This window comes from Synchiropus splendidus, chromosome 16, assembly GCF_027744825.2.
Source record: "Synchiropus splendidus isolate RoL2022-P1 chromosome 16, RoL_Sspl_1.0, whole genome shotgun sequence".
Taxonomy (NCBI): Eukaryota; Metazoa; Chordata; class Actinopteri; order Syngnathiformes; family Callionymidae; genus Synchiropus; species Synchiropus splendidus.
This window is the reverse complement of record NC_071349.1, coordinates 19087029-19104948: the sequence shown is the minus strand read 5'-3', so window position 1 is coordinate 19104948 and position 17920 is coordinate 19087029. Positions and strand designations below refer to the sequence as shown.

At 47.8% G+C, this 17920-nt stretch overlaps 1 protein-coding gene across 1 annotated transcript in view; it reads left to right on the top strand.

Annotated features, from left to right (window-relative positions):
• Window positions 1–10153: 10153 nt before the first annotated feature.
• The window catches only part of gfra4a (GDNF family receptor alpha 4a), a 103586-nt gene continuing 95819 nt past the window's right edge, over window positions 10154–17920 (top strand). The window contains exon 1 of the mRNA XM_053844856.1: window positions 10154–10745. Coding sequence (XP_053700831.1) covers window positions 10703–10745 — 43 coding nt within the window. The 5' untranslated portion in view covers window positions 10154–10702. The remainder of the gene's footprint in view (window positions 10746–17920) is intronic.

Here is a 17920-nt window from a genome sequence, read left to right as displayed (position 1 = left end):
TGTGCACTCAGGTTTCCTCCCACATGAAGAGGTGAACTGTTGAGTCAAACCTCTCCACCGGTGTGAGTGTGTGTGAGAGGTTCTCTGTTTGTCCTGGGGAGCCGCGGCCCCCCGCCCGAGGTAGCTGGACCAGCCTCTGGGAGTCCTACAAAACATGCCGTGGTGGTTCATAGAAGAAGGCGATTTCTTCCAATTCATGCCCAGTACTTTGTACGTGTCAAACGCCTCTTAAGCTCCCTCAGACCGACGAAAGGATAATTGTGTCTAAGCACGCGATGGTTCTGGTTTATTCTTCAGCGAGGGCTGATGATGAGTGTGACCTCCAATCCAGAACACGCGATGGAAATGAATGCGCTTTAATTTCAGGGCCAACTATAGCACACCTATTTTTCCCGCCGCGGCGCTGCACCTCATTTGGAATGATTATAGTCAAAAAGCCATTACATCGCGGGATGAGATCTGCGCGGTGACACTGCATCCAGCGTCTTTTGCTCATCCCTATAATGAATGGAATCACCAGCTCGGGGAGACCGTCGTCGAAGAAACGTCACCACCAAAGCCTTCTCCTACACACTTCCCCCCTGATGTCCTCATTAGTGCAACATTGAGAGCGACCGCTGCCGTCGTACGCCGCATATTTATTATTTATTTCCCTTCCATTCGTTTCCCCTTCATTTGTTTTTTTTTTTTCCACGGCACATTAATGCCGCGTCTGCATTACTGCCCTCCTTGTTAAATCGCAGTTCTTTCACTATACACAGCAGATTTGGCTCAGTATTTGTTGTTGTAAATAAAAAAAAAGTAGAAAGAATCGAGACTTGTGCAAATTGGTCCTGGAATTGAGGTTAATGGGACTCGCAAGCATGTGCAGTTGTTTGGAAACAAGGTGGAAGTGATTCACTGGAAGTCTTGAGAGCCTGAATCCACCACCACTGTTCCTCTCTAGTGCTGTAACATGTATTTGTGGGTACATCTTCTGCATAACCTGCTTTCTATGAGTAGAGACCCACGTGCTTTAAGACCATGAAGCCTCATCGGTGATCTTGGAGTTGTGTGGAGGTTTTTAAAAACTGTGATGTATCCAACAACCTCATAAATAAGTCAGTCATCTGGGACAGTCTCCTGCACGTCATGTGACACCAGTGGGCCATGGCACCTCTTAAGGCCCGTTTCTGCTCTGTTTACATATGAAACTGTGGCTGTCTGTTTCAAACAATGTTACCGTCAATGAGCACACGCTTCCATGTGTTCTTTGCTTTGGTATTGCTGTTCACCACTACATCCACAAGGGTCAAAAGTTTATGACAACAAACTCTGAAACCAACATGGCAACTGTAGAAGCACTGATCATGTAGCTCTTGCACTAAAGAGGCAACAGAGGGCGACGTTGTAGGAGGCAGTGATCGGTGAGGCCAATAAATATATCGCCGTTGGAGGACGAACAATTGTTCGTCTGACTTGTTCGAGTGAGCAAGTTTTGGACTCACACTAGCGCCACACTCACCCTCCACCTTAGTAGCTACACCTTGCTAGTACTGTGTTGGACGCCCTCAGTAGCTTCAACTGGGCAAATTCCTCAGAAATTCTGGTCCATGTTGACATCACATAACACGGTTGGATTTGTCAGCTGACTATCCAGGATGCATCTCCCGTTCCACCAGGTGTTCTGTGGTTCTGAGGATGAACCTCACAACAATCCTGAGATGCTTCACCGCCTCTTGAAATACCTCTTTTAAAACCTCAACCTCGCGACTCAAGACCTTTTTTACCTCCCTGTTTGCCTGCGCACCTGAAGAAAGCACTGTAAAGCTGTTGTAACGGCAGTCGACGCGATGATCTGAACAAATGCGCGTGTTAGTCGACAACTACGAGCGAAGACGTGCGAGGAGCCCGAACAACAAAACAAGCTCGTGCTGTTAATTAGCTTGATAAAGCAGCTTTTGCCCTCCAGATTCGCACCAAAGATGAAAAGCAATCACACCAATGTTCAGTTCTTCACGCACACCTTTACCCAGACGCCTCGTTTCATCCGATGAAGATGAAACAGTTTCATTCCGGGGACTGGCTTTTTCATGCTCAGCATCTCGGCGCTGATCAGACGATGCCTTCACGTCTTCATGTGAGGAGATTACGGAGAGATTACATGTCGCCATGTAACTCAAACAAATCCCTCAATGACTGCTCTGCCATTATTCGCTGGCACCGCGTTACGTGGCAGAGATTTACTGGCGCTTTATTGAAGCACAGCACTAAACACACCCCATATCCCAAGCGGTTATTGATCGCCAGTCCATCTGAGGTCACGTGAACGGTTGTCACAAGGTCAAACAGCTTGAGTCTCCCCATCGTGTCCTCCAAGATGAAGGAATCAATTTGGGATTAGCGTGAAACATCCGCCTGTTAATCCACTTAAACTACCGTTGTCTCCTTATTCACTGTCAAGCGTCTTCATTGGCTTATCGCTACGGCTCGCATCTCGCTTGGAACCTCCTTCTTCGTACAGTCGACGCTCACCCTCTCCAGCATGTTGTGGCCCCTCCCTGCTGTGGTGCCTCCGACGCCTTAGGCCTTTCACTGTTCACACTGGTTCGGAGCCTGAAAAGTTGGTTCGCGGCTGCAGCCAAGTAAGGTTGGTTCGGGTTCGCGACACTGCATGAACTCAACAGCGAAAACACATACATACGCTCCTTTCATACTCCTCAACATGGAGAGTCGTCGTCTGTTTTGACTATTGGATGAAAACAAATAGTCTGAGAAAAGCAACAAAAGTTTTCACAATACAGAGCTGCCAACTTAAATTCCAGTGCGTGAGGCTTCATGTGGGGGAGGAAGGGGTCTCAGGTCTGTGAAGATAGGGCCGCACTGACATGGTTTATTAGGATCTTTTTGGTTGCTAGGAATAAAAGTAAATTGCCTAGTTATTTACTTAAATACATAAGGAAATCACCTGGACACGAGTGGCAACCTTGTGATCTACGTGGTCGTGTTTTGTAGAGCCACGTCCAGCTTAAACTAGTCTGAACACTGGCAGGTTCCAATGAAGGCACCAAGGTCCCAAGATGGCAGCGGAGGAGACCTTTCACTCCAGATCCGTGTCTTTGTGAAAGGCTCAACGTTACGTACGGATAAAGACAGAGCCTTCTGTCCGTGCTCTGTTTCCACAAAGCTTACGGATACAGACCAAACACAGCAGTACCACCGGAAACCAAGGGGGGCAGTGTTGCTGTGACTACCCGATACATAGCTCTAATGAGACAGGAAGAAGACATAACAATGGCAGAAACTGTCCGTCCTCTCGTGGCGATATGTTCAACGTCCTCACCGACCACCGCCTCCTACAACGCTGCCTCTGTTTCCTCTTTAGTGTGAGAGCTACGTGATCAATGCTTCTTCCGCAGTCGCCATTTTGGTTTGGGAGTTTGTTGTTGTCATAAACTTATGACTCTGGGTTGCCCCCTAGTGAATGTAGTGGTGAACAGCAGTACCAACATAAGGAACTCGTGGAAGCATGTGCTCAGTGACGGTAACATTGTTTGAAACAGATGGGCACAATTTCATACGTAAACTGGGCAAGAACGGGCCCTAAGGGGTGCCATGGTGTCACATGATGTGCAGGAGACTCTCCCAGTTGACTTACTTATTTTTTGGTTGTTGGATTCATAACGTTTTTTGAAAACCTTCACACAAGTCCAAGATGGCCGATGAGGCTTCATGAAACAGTGTTCTGATATTCAGTGCCCAGCAGATGGCACTGTCTGCTCTAGTGCGTTTGGATTCAATAAAATCTCACATTATTTTCAAAACAAGAGCGCCACCCACTGAGCCCTGTAAATATGGACACTGTTTCATGAAGCTTCATCACCAGCTGAAGTGAACTAGCAGGTGGGTGGCAGATGTATCGGGTGTGAAACCAGAGTTACCGGTTGCTAAACTTTCTCAGATGAGACTGAGAAAGTCGCCACCTTTGTTGCTGTGACTGTACTAACGAAACAGTCCTCACCCATGTTGGAAAACATCTCTCCTCCATGGAAACAATAATCTCCGTCTCTTTCAAACTCTGTCAGAGTGAACTGTGCTATAAAAGTGTATTGCTGCACCTGTGCTTCATCTTGGATAAAATAGCTAATTCAAGCGACGTGACGTGACGCTCTGTGGTTAGGTGCGATCTTGAATCACACCTCAGCCTTGGAAAGATCAGATTAGTGCAGTCAAGTAGTGGGACCAGCGAGTCAGTACGGAACAGATGTGCTTCAGAAGAAGAAGGCGCTTTTATGAAAATGTAACACAGGAGAAATGTTTTCTTTGCCACTTCAATGATGAAGGGATTAGTGGGGCTTCTCCTGTCAAGTGAACATCAGCGCTGATGCTTCGCTCATGCTAGCCCCCCTCCCGCTGATGCTTGGATTGATTTATCCATTTCCATTTGCTGCACGTCTGAGCCACGCTGCTTCAATCATTTGAGCGCCGGCCACGCTCGCCGTAGGCACGTGGGTCACGGGGATTTTATCTCACATGGTTTCTGGGCTTGTTCCTCGCCGTCACCCGGGCGCCGTGATGAATTTAAACACGTCGCTTACCAAGATTCTTAAAAAGGAAGCCGGCTTGGTTGGCGTTCGCAGACCAGATGTTTCTTGTTGCAGCAGAAGCTGACGCTGCAGTCTGCCGGCAGCGCTGCAGGTGGAGGTTCACATCTTCACGCTCCTCGCGGGACTTTTTAATGGGTGCAACATCGGAGCATTCAAGTGGAGGCAGGTCTGAGTTTTGATGTTCGGAAGTGACTCCCAACTTTTGGATTACTTTTATCTCAATACTGATGCTTAAAAAAAAACTCAACTCAATCGTACACAAGTCACTCAATAGGATTATCATTGCTTCATGAAACAGTGTTGTCATTTTCAGAGGCCACTAGATGGCGCTCTCTGCTGTATAATCTTTGGATTTCATAATCCTTTGAATCAGACCTCACATCATTTTTCTACTGACAGTGCCACCTACTTTGAAAATGAGGGCAATGTTTCATGAAGCCTCATCAGCCCATCACTAGTCTTAAGATATAAAAAAATATGGCAGGCTTTTTAGCGTGTAGCGCAGGTCAGACTGTTCTGATACAGGTTCATCCTCAGGCCATGCACTGATAGCATGTTAGCATGATGGCTGGTGTTGCGACAAGCGATCATCTTAAAAGGCTTCGTGAAACAGTGTCGTCACTTTCAGGGCCCAGTCGATGGCACTCTCTGCTGTAAAATCTTTGGATTTCAACAACCATTTTAATGAAACGTCACGTCATATTTAACACGGTTCGACACTGGTTCATACTGATGGAATGATGCGGTTTCATGAAACAGTATCCTCATTTTCTGAGTTCAGGAGGTGGTGCTCTCAGTTGAAATTCACAGAGAGAAGACAGGGCTCTGGAGCGTGGTCACTCGAAGACCATCAATCATTTTTTATGAAACCTAACTGGCATCTTCAGTTAGGTTTCATAAAAAGAGTTACATTGAAAGCTGGTTTACTGTTGAGATGAGATGAATCAAGTTTAGTCGAAATGCTCTGATAAAGTTCTCTCCTAACAATGAACTACGAGGAATCTGAAGCTGATAAAGGTTTTGTTGCAACCTGTGGTGGGCTGATGAAGCTTCATGAAACTCCTTATTTTCAGAGCTCAGTAGGGGGCGCTCACAGTTTAAAAATGATGTTTCCTAAGTAGTTGATCAAATACAGATTCCATCTAGTGGCCTCTGAAAAAGCAGACACTGTTTCACGAAGCTTCGTACACGCATCACTAGTCAACACAGATGAACACTCCCAGGTGTTTCATTCATTCCACCACAAGCACCTTGAGCTGATGGAGATGCACCTGCGCTCAGTACCTGGGAGCAGGACACTGCTTCATCGGTGACATCAGCTCCCCTGACAGCACTTCATAAGGTCAACTGCTCACAAAGGCTCTTTGTCCCGCAGTCACTCTCCACCATCGTCCAAACAATTCAATTCCAAATGTTGAAGCGAGGATGGCTCCTGGCTTTTAACTTCATCTCTTCAGTGCCTCTTGTGCAGTCCTGGGGTGAAGGGCTGCGCTGCTGAGGAGACGCAGATTTCCCTCGGGAAGAAGTGCAGACCCAAGCAGAGTTGAAAGCCAGTGAATATTCATTCATAATTCAGGTGAACACACCGACGCCGTATCTGCTGGATATGTAAACAGTCAACTGTTTATGTTGGGGAGTGTACTTCCAAACTTTCGGGGGATTAATAATTCAGCTCGGTCTTGTGGCGGAGCCAAATTTAGATCAGCTGAGAGACATGAGATGTTTGGTGATGTGAGTACATCGCGAGCCCTGTGTCACGGCGGATTAACATGGGGCCCTCGCAGGAGGGGCGCACTGCTGCCTCGCGGCGAGAAGGTTGCAGCTTTGCTGAACGGTTCTGTGCCCCGTGATCGGCTGGAGAGCTTTCCAGGGTGTCCCCTGCCTCTGGCCCAGAGGAACTGGGATAGACTCCGACCCCTGCAAGGGAACAAGCACCAGCAGATGATGACGTCAGATGAGGATTTGAAGGGGAAATGCTGAGTTGGTGAATCTCTCTGGAACCTTCAGCCATTTCTTTATTTCCCAGGTGAAAGTCTGAGTTAGATCAGCAAAACTGACAATTAATTCTATTCATTATCATCGGATATTCTCTAGTATTAAGTTAATATTGATCTTACTATGCTTCTCTGCTCTGAAGTCTTGGGATTTGAACAACCATTTCCATGAAACTGCACACACAGACAGCGCCACCTACTGAAATGAAGTTGTTATTCTGGGACTAAAACAGCAAAATTTCAGTGAATTAATGACAGAAAAACAAATATGTTTCAAAAACAAAACATAAAAAGTGTTTTTTTTTACAGGAAACCTTCAGGGCACGGCATTAAAAACTATGATGTCAGAACCAAACCATCCATTATGCATGAGACTTAAATATATATCTATTAAAAAAAACCAAACATTTTAAGAACCAAATATTTTGCTCCCCACTGGATCTCTGTGATGCTCAGATTCAAATTAGATTCGATCATTCTCATGTCAAATCATGCGATTCATCATGATAAATGAATTTTGAACCCTGTTATTTTTATTATTTTTATTTTATCAATCAGAAATTATAGTGAAGAAAGAAGCCAGTGCAGGTGTTTTGTCTCCTTTCTGGTGGGAGTGGTGGAGCTGTCATCACTTGCTGTAATGGCAGTGTGGGTCCACAGGTGTCACATGATCAGGCCTGAACGATACGAGATGGACCTGTCTCATAAAAACGTCAGAGTTAGTGTCGTGTGTTGCCAGATCGCTGTTTCCAGTGGCGCTGCCTGAGAACATCAGCGCTCCTGAGTGGCCACCTCACAGCACCACGTCGCTGCTCCTTTTGTGGCGACCATGCCGTTGTTCATGAACCAGACCTTGAACGCTTGTTTGAGTTCTCGGCTCCTTCTCTGGAAAGAATCCGGATGAAATGCCGGCAGCGGAGTGACATGACTTTGACCATTTGTTCTGTGTTTCTGCGTCTCGCCTCTATATTTCCTGTGTGCACCTGAGCGTGGCCAGGACACAGAACCTCTCAGCTCAGTTCCTTTGGAATGAACACGTTTTTAATGAGCTCATGATATGATTTTACAGCCATTCATTGGCTGGCGAGCCGCGGCTGGATTGACTGTGCTTTCATGCGTGCAATCTGGCAGCCATGTTTGAAGCAGCTTCACAGGATTTATCTATTGTGCGGCTGTTGAAATGACATCAAGCGACAAATGTTCATCTGAAGGTTGCAAGATGAACGCTGTTCATTTCGCTCCTCAAAGCGTCGCACGCCCAGGTGAAGCCAGGGCCGACGTGTGGTCGCTGGACTGACAGTCACTGTGTAGACGTCCTGTTGCAGAGACATCTGCATAGAGACGTGAATTATGACTTTATTTCTGGGGCTGTTTTGGGAGGCTCCCGAGCCAGGTCAGGTGACTGAGCGCGCTGGGATCAAACACCCACTCAGGCATCACGATAATGGGGCTGTTTTTGCCCCCATTTTGACGCTTTCCCACCCAAGAATTGCCCGATCGTCTTTTCTCTTATAAGATTAACCTATAACATAATTCAGTGGGCTGAAGTGATGTGTGACTTTCCCCCCCAAACTGCTCAGCAATAAATCATAGACACTTCAATATTTACATTGAAAAATCTCTGTGTGTGGGAAACCGACTGCCTCAGACTTGAATTATGACGTGAAATAGAATGGAGCCATTCGAGAAGTGAGCTGACTTTTGACAGAATTCATGACAATAGAAAGAGACTTTTAATCCTGAGGAGTAAGTTTCTCTCCCATCTGCCACCATCTTCATCTGCTCCCTTCCTTCAAGTGTGTCTGCAAGAGTGATGAGGCTTCATGAAACAGTGTCCTCAATTTTAAAGCTCAGTAGATGGCGCTTTTGGTTTAAAAATAATTCTATTGAATCCCAAGACTTTAGCGCGGAGAGTGCCATCTAGTGGGCTCTGAAGATGAGGTCACCGCTTCATGAAGCCTCATAAACCCGTCACTTGAATCACAGCACCAGACTGGAAGCCTGCTCTCTTTACTTAGTCAAGCCTTGGAACTTGACTCACCTGCCCTAAAAGAGTCAGAGCCCAGTGAACCCTACCTAAGGATAGAAGGCAGCTGAGGTGAGGAGGCCCAGAAGCCTCCTGCATCACTTCTCACTCAACCAAAAAGCTTAAAGAAACCAGGTTAGAACTGAGATTTGAAAGCTCTTGTGACCGTGGCTGAGAACACAAGCAGAGCCACCAGACCTGGAGAGCAGATGAAGCATGGTCACACACCACAGGAAACAAGGGTGGGATGACATGGATACCCAGGGTTTGGACTCACGCTGGAGTCCCAAGATGTGTCACCTTCAAGTGCTTCTGTATGTACTTCATTCTAGGCAGACGGGCCAGAGAATTTAAACACATTTTCCCAGTTTTATTCTCACTCTAGGGACCTACATCTGCATGATGGCTAGTACTGTACTACCTGAGGTTCCTGCAAATAAGTAGGCCAGAGTCCAAGAATAGATGAGCATGAGCAACATACAGGGAACAGTGATGCACAAGGTGGATGTGACCAGTATTACAAGCACTGTCGTACACAGTATTTGACTTCTTTAAGGACTCATGAGAAGAACATTCCATTTCTATGGAAAAAGAGCTTAAAGTGACCGCAGTGTTCCTCTGTCATATTCCTTACGGTGTGTTCTGGTTCCGACCCAGGGCCTCCTCCCACCGCACTGGAATGTCCCACCGACAAGATGCTGAAGCCTGAAACGTGAGGTGAAAACTCCACTCAGCCTCGTGTGTCTGATCCCAGCACAAGCTGTCAGAACATAGATCCTTTGTTACATAGTGAAACCCAGGTGTGGTGGGTGGGATGTGGGGCTCTGAGACGGCACCTAGATGGTCCCCTCAGAGGTCACCGGGGAGATCCCTCCACCCTGAGACGCTGACTGTAGCACGGGTGCGGGTGGCATCAGCGCATCATGTGGCCCCATCCTGCACCCTCCTTGAAGTGGGCCTGACTCGGCACCATGATGTGCTGTGATCTGGTCCTAATTAAAACACAACCTCCAGGCTCGCTTCTCGCATTCCCATCTGATCCGTTCCCTGTCTGCGCCGCCGATTCCGCACACGCCGCACAAACATGAAAGATGGGGGGGGAAAAAACTCCCCGCTGAGAATCCACTCACCAATATCTTTCCTTTCCTAGAGTTAATGGACTTGAAACCAATTTGGGATTTGAACCTAAAAGGCGATCCATAACGGCATAATGAGGAAGTTAAATATTCCCAGTGATTCATGCTTTTGTGATTGTTGGTGCACAGCCATTCTTTGGCAAGGTCGACGAGGCTTCAGCGTCGGGGTCTCCAGTCAGACCGGATGCCCCCCAAACCCAGGTGGCGCTCACGATTTTTGCCTCGTGTGTGAGGCAGCAGGTCGCCTCCAACCGCCCGTGCTGGCTCCTCATGTCCACCACAGACAGTGAGTCAGCCTGCCTGTGCTCTGACTCCGCTCCTGCTGCTAATAGAGGAGAGGGGGTGAAGTCTGAAGCGCCGCACAATCAATGCGTCTCCTGCAAGTTTTGGGAGGCGACTTTCAGAAAGTGCCCGACCCACCCATGCGCCATTTTCACGCAGCTTTATTGTTTCCATTTTTATGGCAGAATGAAATAGACTATCGATTCAGCTTGCCCTATTTCAACTTGGGATAAAATTGGATTTTTTTTCTCTTCTAAACGAGCGAGGGCTGGAAGGAGGGTCGCAGGAGCGGCGTGCGCAAAGCAGCGCGCTCCCGAGACTTCTCCGCAGCTCGCAGACGGAGCGCAGGTGGAGGCGCGGAGGAGACGAGCGGACGGATCTAAAGAGGAAAAACACACGGAATGCTCGGCTCAGCACGCGCGATTTCTTCTTCTTAAGGCACGAACTCTCCCGCGCGCTGTGGTTGATCAGCATCCGCCGGCTTCATGGTTCGTTTTCTGGTCCCCCCCGCGACAAAAGTTTGACTGTTAAAAATGATGCTGCGCTCCCGCTTCCTCACGTAATTCAGAGGAAGTGTCAACCCCGACCAGCGGCTGCGGTTTTCTCTGTCACCGGAGCCTCTTTTACCAGCGCGTAACGGCAGGATTGCATCGCCTTGAATAAGCGTCGCGCGCCAGGATGGACTTGCTCGGACTGTACTTCCTGCAGCTCGCTCTGATCGGTGAGTTGAGGGGCTCCGCTCCGCTGAAACTTGACGTGTGAAATGTGACCGGCTTGATGCGTGTCGATGCTTCGTTTTACACGTCTTTATACGGCTGTAGTCCCGCGTCTGGCTGTTCGGATAAAGCGTGACTTACAGTGGGAGTCGCTGTGTCTGCACATGGAGGTGGAATGAAGGGTTATTTATTTCGTCATGCACTCGTCCTCTGCGTGACCGGTGCGTGTTGCGCGCACCTGCCTCTGCAGGTGAGTTGTGTCTGTGTGGGCGGAGCCAGTGTGAGGCTCTTTTCAGGCTCAAATGCGGTGTCGGGACTGGCACAGTGCTGAGTGAGTCTTGTGCAGTGGCCAGCACCTGACAGTTGGGTCGCATGGTGCAGCCTTCACAACTGAATACCGTGTTTCAAAGGTTTGAGTCTTACAACTCAGGTTGGATCAAAAACATTGACTGACTCCCCTACAGCCCTGGGAGCTGCATCTGAGCTGGTTCAATGGATGGTTCAAGCCACGCCTTCCCCATCACGCTGTGTTCGATTCTAGTCGTGCACCTCACCGTAACATAATCTTTCAAAACACCTGTCTAATAAGCACAGAACTGCGGCGTCAGATGGTCCTCATCGCCGGTAAATCTCCACCTCGGCATTCATCAGTCTCGCAGCTGCTTCTAGTTAACAGCCATTTTCAACTCATCTAGGAAGTGTTTCCACAAACTGCTGGCGGGCTGAGAAAACTCTCCCAGCAGGCGCAGGACTCCTGCAGAGCAAATGCAAACTGGTTGCAGGATTTGTGTGGAGAGATTTACAGCCTGTGTGACGGCGGCTTCCACCTCCACCGCTGGGTGGTTGCTGCAGGGTTTGGGTCGGCGGCGTCATGCGTGAAGCATGTGCTGGGCCGTCACTCAGAGACACACGCAGGTGAGCGCCAGCAGCAAGAGAAGAGAAGAGGAGGGGGGGGGGATGCGATACGCTCACCTTGTCAAACAGATGTGTCAGAGTGACAGTGACTCTCTGTGACTGGGCTTCATGATCCCAGTCCATCAGCTGCACGGTGACTTCACAGGCTGCCAGTCAAGCTTCTGAACTCCCGGTGTTTTTCCATCAGAAGATCCAAATGAGCACATGAGATGCCGGGCCCTGTCATGCTTCAGCGGCGCCGTGCCCACTTTGGTCAGTTTGGCAATTATGACTCCAATTAGCTGATGATGTTTGTCAGCGGATCCGTCAGGACACGGAGTTGCTGTCAGGACTCACCATCTGAGGGTGTTTGGGTGTGTGCTGGTGGGCTCCCTGCAGAGCAGCTGGGACTCGCACGATGGCTTCAGGACAAACAGCCGCAGCAAGAGCCGACGCTCAGAAGCTCTGTCTCTCCTCCGGATGGCAGCGTGTTGCTGTGCAGAGAGTGATGGCCACAGTACGTCAGGCTCGTCTCCGTCCTGCTGTTTTCAATCTCCCTCAGTGAATGATTGGCTTGGTCAAATCATCACTTTAAGGAAAAACATCTGATGAAAAAAAGTCAGTTTTCCGCATTTTTCTGCAGTTATTCTAATCCCATCCATGAGTCCAACAAGTCCCGTTTATTTACTCACACCTTTGCAGACAATGTAGTCTTGTAGGTTTCGTGGGACTCACCTCTCAGGTCACCATCACATCGCAACACCTTATGAGGCTTCATGAAACTGTGTCCTCATTGTCAGATTTCAGTAGGTGGCGCTCTTGGGTTAAAAACTTTCATTGATCCAGAGATTTTAGAGCTTTTAGAAGTGTCATCTTATGGGCACTGTTTCATGAAGCCTCATGAACCCATCACGGGTCACACCTATTCTTTTCATGTCTTAATGCCTACGTTAAACTCATCGAAACGTGAGACCAAGTGTGAAGGGTCAGAAGGGTCTTGAATCAATTTCTTTCAAACATTTGAACATTTCTCTGGAATCACACCATAGCAATGAAAAGTATTTCAAAGTAAAGTTGTTTTGCAAGGGTGGGGAGTGGGACTTCTTTTTTAGTCTTTTTAAAAGGCTAGATTTAAATAAGTTAATTGAATAGTCCCAAAAATGAAAATGCAACATCGATAATAATAATAATAATAATAAACATATGAAATTAAAGTACTGTGTTTCCCACATTATTAAGGTCCACCACCATTCAAACTGAAAAGATGAAAAATAGAGAACTAGAAAACTGTATCCGGTAGCTTGTGGTGTCTCTCGTGTTCACTTGTCGCCGCACATGCCCACAATTTAACCCCAAAATAATTCTGACAGAACTCCTGTCTGTTTTTTTGGGGGAGAAGATACAGTGCCTCTCACAGTACAGGACTGGCTTGTGTAGCACAATGTTTCCTACTTGCCTATCCCTCGATCACACTCCAACGTGGGCGGTCAACACCTTGCCTGACTGATTTTCTGTGGAAACCCTGAAGTCACTTTTGAAAATGATAAGAGGCTCACATGGCAATGGGATTTGTGTCCATAGGTCAGTGGTACCGAGCTCATGTTTGATCAGGGGACGTATTATTTCCTGTGTTCGCTGTGTCCCTTGTGTTTCCGCGTCACCACATCAAACAGTGCGGTGCGCGCTCACTCCCACTGCCAGCGTTTGGGCTTCCCGCTGGCAGAACGTACCCAGGAGAGACCTCCAAGTGGTTCAAGATGATGGAGCGAGTGTTCAAGGCATGGTCACAGTCGATTCCATGTGGAATAACGTGTTCACCAAGTTCTGAATTTACCCCTTCAGTAGCAGTTTGTGGTGGGGTGGAGAATTCAGCGCCGCAGGACATTAATCCTGGATCCTCTGGCAGGTTCTTGTTTCGCTCGCCGGATCTGCTGATCAGGCAGGAATCCTGGGAAAATGAAGGAATCGACAGACGCTACCCAACCGTGTCGTGAACTCTTGAGAGGTGTACAAACATCTGTTGACAGCTCAGACCATCCTCCTTTTAAGGTCGATGATGCACTCTCCTGATTGGTCCGTCCGTCTGCTGTGCTGTGCCGCGTATTAATCTTGAAAGACTTGTTTTTTTTGGGGTCTGCTTCGTTGCATCGGTTGTGTTTTCGTGTCTGCCTGATGCAGATGAGGAGCTGGTGATGGCTGAGCTGTGTTGACTCCCAAAATGTTTCACACTTGTGCTTCATATTTATCCGAGTCGACCTGTGGAAGAGCGAGTGGCTTCAGTGTTGTCTGTCGCCGGACCTGTAGTGCATGGGCTGAACTGGAAGTGACGGCCCGACCCGGTCATCAGCTGCGTCATGAAACAAATCTGCCGAGTCGTCAACACTCGGTCAGTTAGGACCTCTGCGGAAGGTCATCTTTACGGCCATAAATACCATTCCGCGTACTGTACTTTAATAATTCATTGATGAAAACAAATTTGTGAGCGGACGCAACAGTTCAACTCTGTGGGATGTTATTTTTGCAGTGTAAGCGCGTTTTTTTTTTTCTCTGTAGTCGGCAGATTCTAGCAATTATTTTAACATACCAAATGCTGCAAGTTTCCTTCAGGCGGGACTTTTTTCCGACGCACCTTCAGTGGGGCGACACAACGGATGCGCATCACCGTGGGACGACGGAGGCAGAGGAAGCATGAGAGCCGGAGCACTGACACGCCACATTTACATCCGTCTTGTCGGAAGCTGATTCTGTTTGTAAGCTCCCGGGTGTCGGTGAGTCTATGAACAATGGTCTCGCTGAGGCTCCAAACATGCGGCGAGATGTGGCAGATATTTATAACAGCCAATCTTACAGACGGTGAGTGATGAAGCACCTGATTGTCAGCGTTATTTTGGTCCACTCCGCTGTGTGGCGATGTCAGATGTGACATCTTACTTCGGGCTATTCCAGCTTTCAAAGACGTATTCAGGGAGAGGAAAATGGGAAGCAGCTGGCAACAACAATGGCTACTTATCAATGAGTCACCGTTTTTTTTTTGTCTCTACTTTCTGTCGAAATAACTTACTGAAGTTTGAAGCTGTCTGGAGTAGCAATGAGACATTATGTAAAGGTGTCTTTGTCATGACGTCACTCTCAAGTTTCTATCTAAAACAAAGAAGTATCTGCCTTAACCTTCGTCACATCCTTCTCACTTGTTTCAGGCATGACTTATGCATGAGCATTAGGCAGCGGTTTGTCAAGCAGCCGCTTAGTTTGTTTAGTTAAAGTGGTGCCTCTTACTTTTCTGTGTGAAATCTGGCAACCCGAACTGTTTGCCTTTCTTTCCCAGTCTTATCTTACATATAAAACTAAATAATAGAAAACTTGTTTTCGATCCAGTAGTTTGACTTTTAAAATGCTTTTTATATACCCCTACTTCTTAGCCAGATACCACCATATACCGTAATCTGGCGGCCAAGCTACGGTCGACAATCGGGCGTATATTTTTCCATGTTTTGCAGACGCCCAGACTCCCCCCTAGCTAAAAGCCTAGGGAAAAGACTATGTGCAGGATGATTTGTGTCCGATTTGTGCGGAAATATTTAATAAATAAATGAGATATTAGTCTGTTGATAAATCGGCTGGTATGAGTTGATGTCTGTAGGTGTCAGTAGAGTTCACTGTTCAGTGAAGAGGTGAGAAGAAGAGGGAAGCCAAACAAATATGGCGTTCAGCAGAAATGGATTCCTCTAGCTTTTATTTCTGGTTCAACATATTCATCCCTGCCAAGGCTTTCGATAGACTTTTTTGTCGACGCTGCCTTCGGCGTCACGTGTTGACGATTTAGGCTTCCGGTTAAAGCATATGTCCCGCCTCCCACCACGTATCCTGACGCCGTGGGCAGCGCCTCACGCAAAGCAAGACGGAGGTTGGGGTTAGGTGAACTATGGGATGGCGCCACTATATGATGCGTCACTTGGTAGATAAAGCGCCTCAAATGACTACTTCAGAAAGTGGAGAACAGCGTCCTTTATGCCCTCAAATACTATGGTGGACAGAGCTCCTGACCCTCTCCTCCCACACACACACACACACCCCAAGCCCCGGAGCCGCCTGGAAAATTATCTGAGAAAAAAAAACATATTTACTCAATTGAAACAGCGAGTGTCAACATGCGACACAGAAGGCTGACTGCGGTGTCAACATAGGACGCCACTGGACATGTTGGGAGGGAGAAGGTGTTCACAAGCAAAGGGCCTAGTGTTCTGAGTGACGGGACGAAAAATAACCTCATTGGTTTTGCTTATTTGCTCTGATGGAGTTTTGCCTGTCAAATGCCTTTCACATACATCCCATCCGATCCATCTGGGTCTATTTGATTGAGAATATTTTCGCCTTATCTAGACGTATAAAATTTCGTTATCAAGAAAATTCAAATCAAGTTTGACATTGAGAACAATCAAACCGTTAACTGGATTCAAGCCATTGTTCTTGAGGTGAATAAACCACTTAGAGGCGGGATTTATGGGAAGCATCAGTGGGGCGGCTGCTCACCTCCCGTCCTGCCGCTCACTCAGGCCTCCAGCAGTTCTTGAAACTCCTGCTCTGTCTCTGGATGCAGAATCGGAGCCGCGCATGTTTAGTAACCTTGGCCAGTGACAGATAATATTCCTCTTTGCATGCCTTCCATACATTTATTTTGACAACGCCTCATCCCTCTGTGACCCTTTGGTGAATGTATAATTCATGCCGGTGTCCTCTGCCTCTGTAGCCGTCCTGCCGTCGCACAGACAGCCGACGCTTCCTCCAGATCCAGGGATACAAAGAGTCTGGAGAGAGAATTACGGCAGCAAACATACGGGCAAGAGTGGGACGTGAATGTGAATTAGAGCTGTGTGACAGAGGAGCGGGTTTAGTTTGATTTATTTTTTTCTGTTTATGCGCATCAAGCGGCAGAGATGAGGTGTCAGTGGAGCTTTTGACCAGAGCCAAGTCTGTCTTCAGATCCCAGCTTTTTCACCGACCAACAATGTCTTCCCTTGGCCAGACCTTCCTTCACTCCCTGCGCCACCTGTCGCTCGCCCTCTGGAAAGACTTCTTTACCCCGTGGTAACTCTGTAGGGAAGATATCTCAGGACTGTTTTTAATTACAACGGTTTTCAAATGTGCAGACGGCCTTTCGTGAGCGAACACCGGGGAAGAAAAGCACCTTCAGGAGACGTGGCCGTGAAAAAATACTGTTGCCCGGAGGGGAGAACATGAGTGAGAGTGGGAGGCGTCGTTTTAATTAGAGGAGTGAGGTGTGGAGCAGTAGAATCATGTAGATACCGTAAGTTACGGACTATAGAGCGCACCGGAATATTAGCTGCACCCACTAAATTTAAGAAGGAAGGCCCCAGGTTCAGTGGTGCTGTCTGCGCTGTGGACAGGTCAGTGGTGCACCAGCTTAAAAACGCTTTTGAAAACAGGGTCCAGCATCCAGAGTGAGGAAATAGCAGAAACAAGCTGCGTAATACGGAGCGTCTTGATTGATCCCCGCTGCTCTCACAATAGACAAGGTGCAGCTCTCCATCCGGGACCAAGTCCGCGGCCAAAACCCGTCTCACTTGTGCTCACGTCGGACTTTTGAGCCGATCGCTCTTTGTCTGGAGACAGCGTCTCACATCTTTTGTTCACATTAAAGCCCTCAAAATGTGCTGTTGTCGCCCGCGTATCCAAAGTTCAGACACCACTGCTGGTCTCAGCGGCTGCTTCTCGATTCCAGACCTGCAGGAGATCCACTCTGTTGGCAGAGCTGTGGACACGCAGGCGAAAACAGCGCATTTTGAGGGCGTATTTCATCGATTTCATTGCCTCTGATTTAATTTGATTTTAGCCCGTAAAAATGCATACATTAGCTGCGCTGTTGTATAAGCCGCAGGGCTCAGACCGCGAGAAAAAAGTAGCCGCTTATAGTCCAGTAGTTTCGGTATAGTTTCTTTCAATATGAATCCACATTTTTCTCTTGACTGAAGGTGTCAGTACAGAGCATTGTTTTTTTGAAGAATGCGGATGAGCTCAAGCCTAACCAACATGGCCGCTAGTTTCTGGATAGGTAGGATCAAAGACTGAAACTCTAGTGGCAGATTTCGTCTGGAGTTGCAACATTGCAGTGAGCGCGTACTAGTGAGGCACTTATGAGGCTTCATGAAACCTCATTTTCAGAGGCCACTACGCGGCACGCTCTGCACTAAGATATTTAGATTTATGAAACCTCACATAATTCTTAACCACGAGCGCCACCTGCTGAGCTCGGAAAATGTGGACCCCG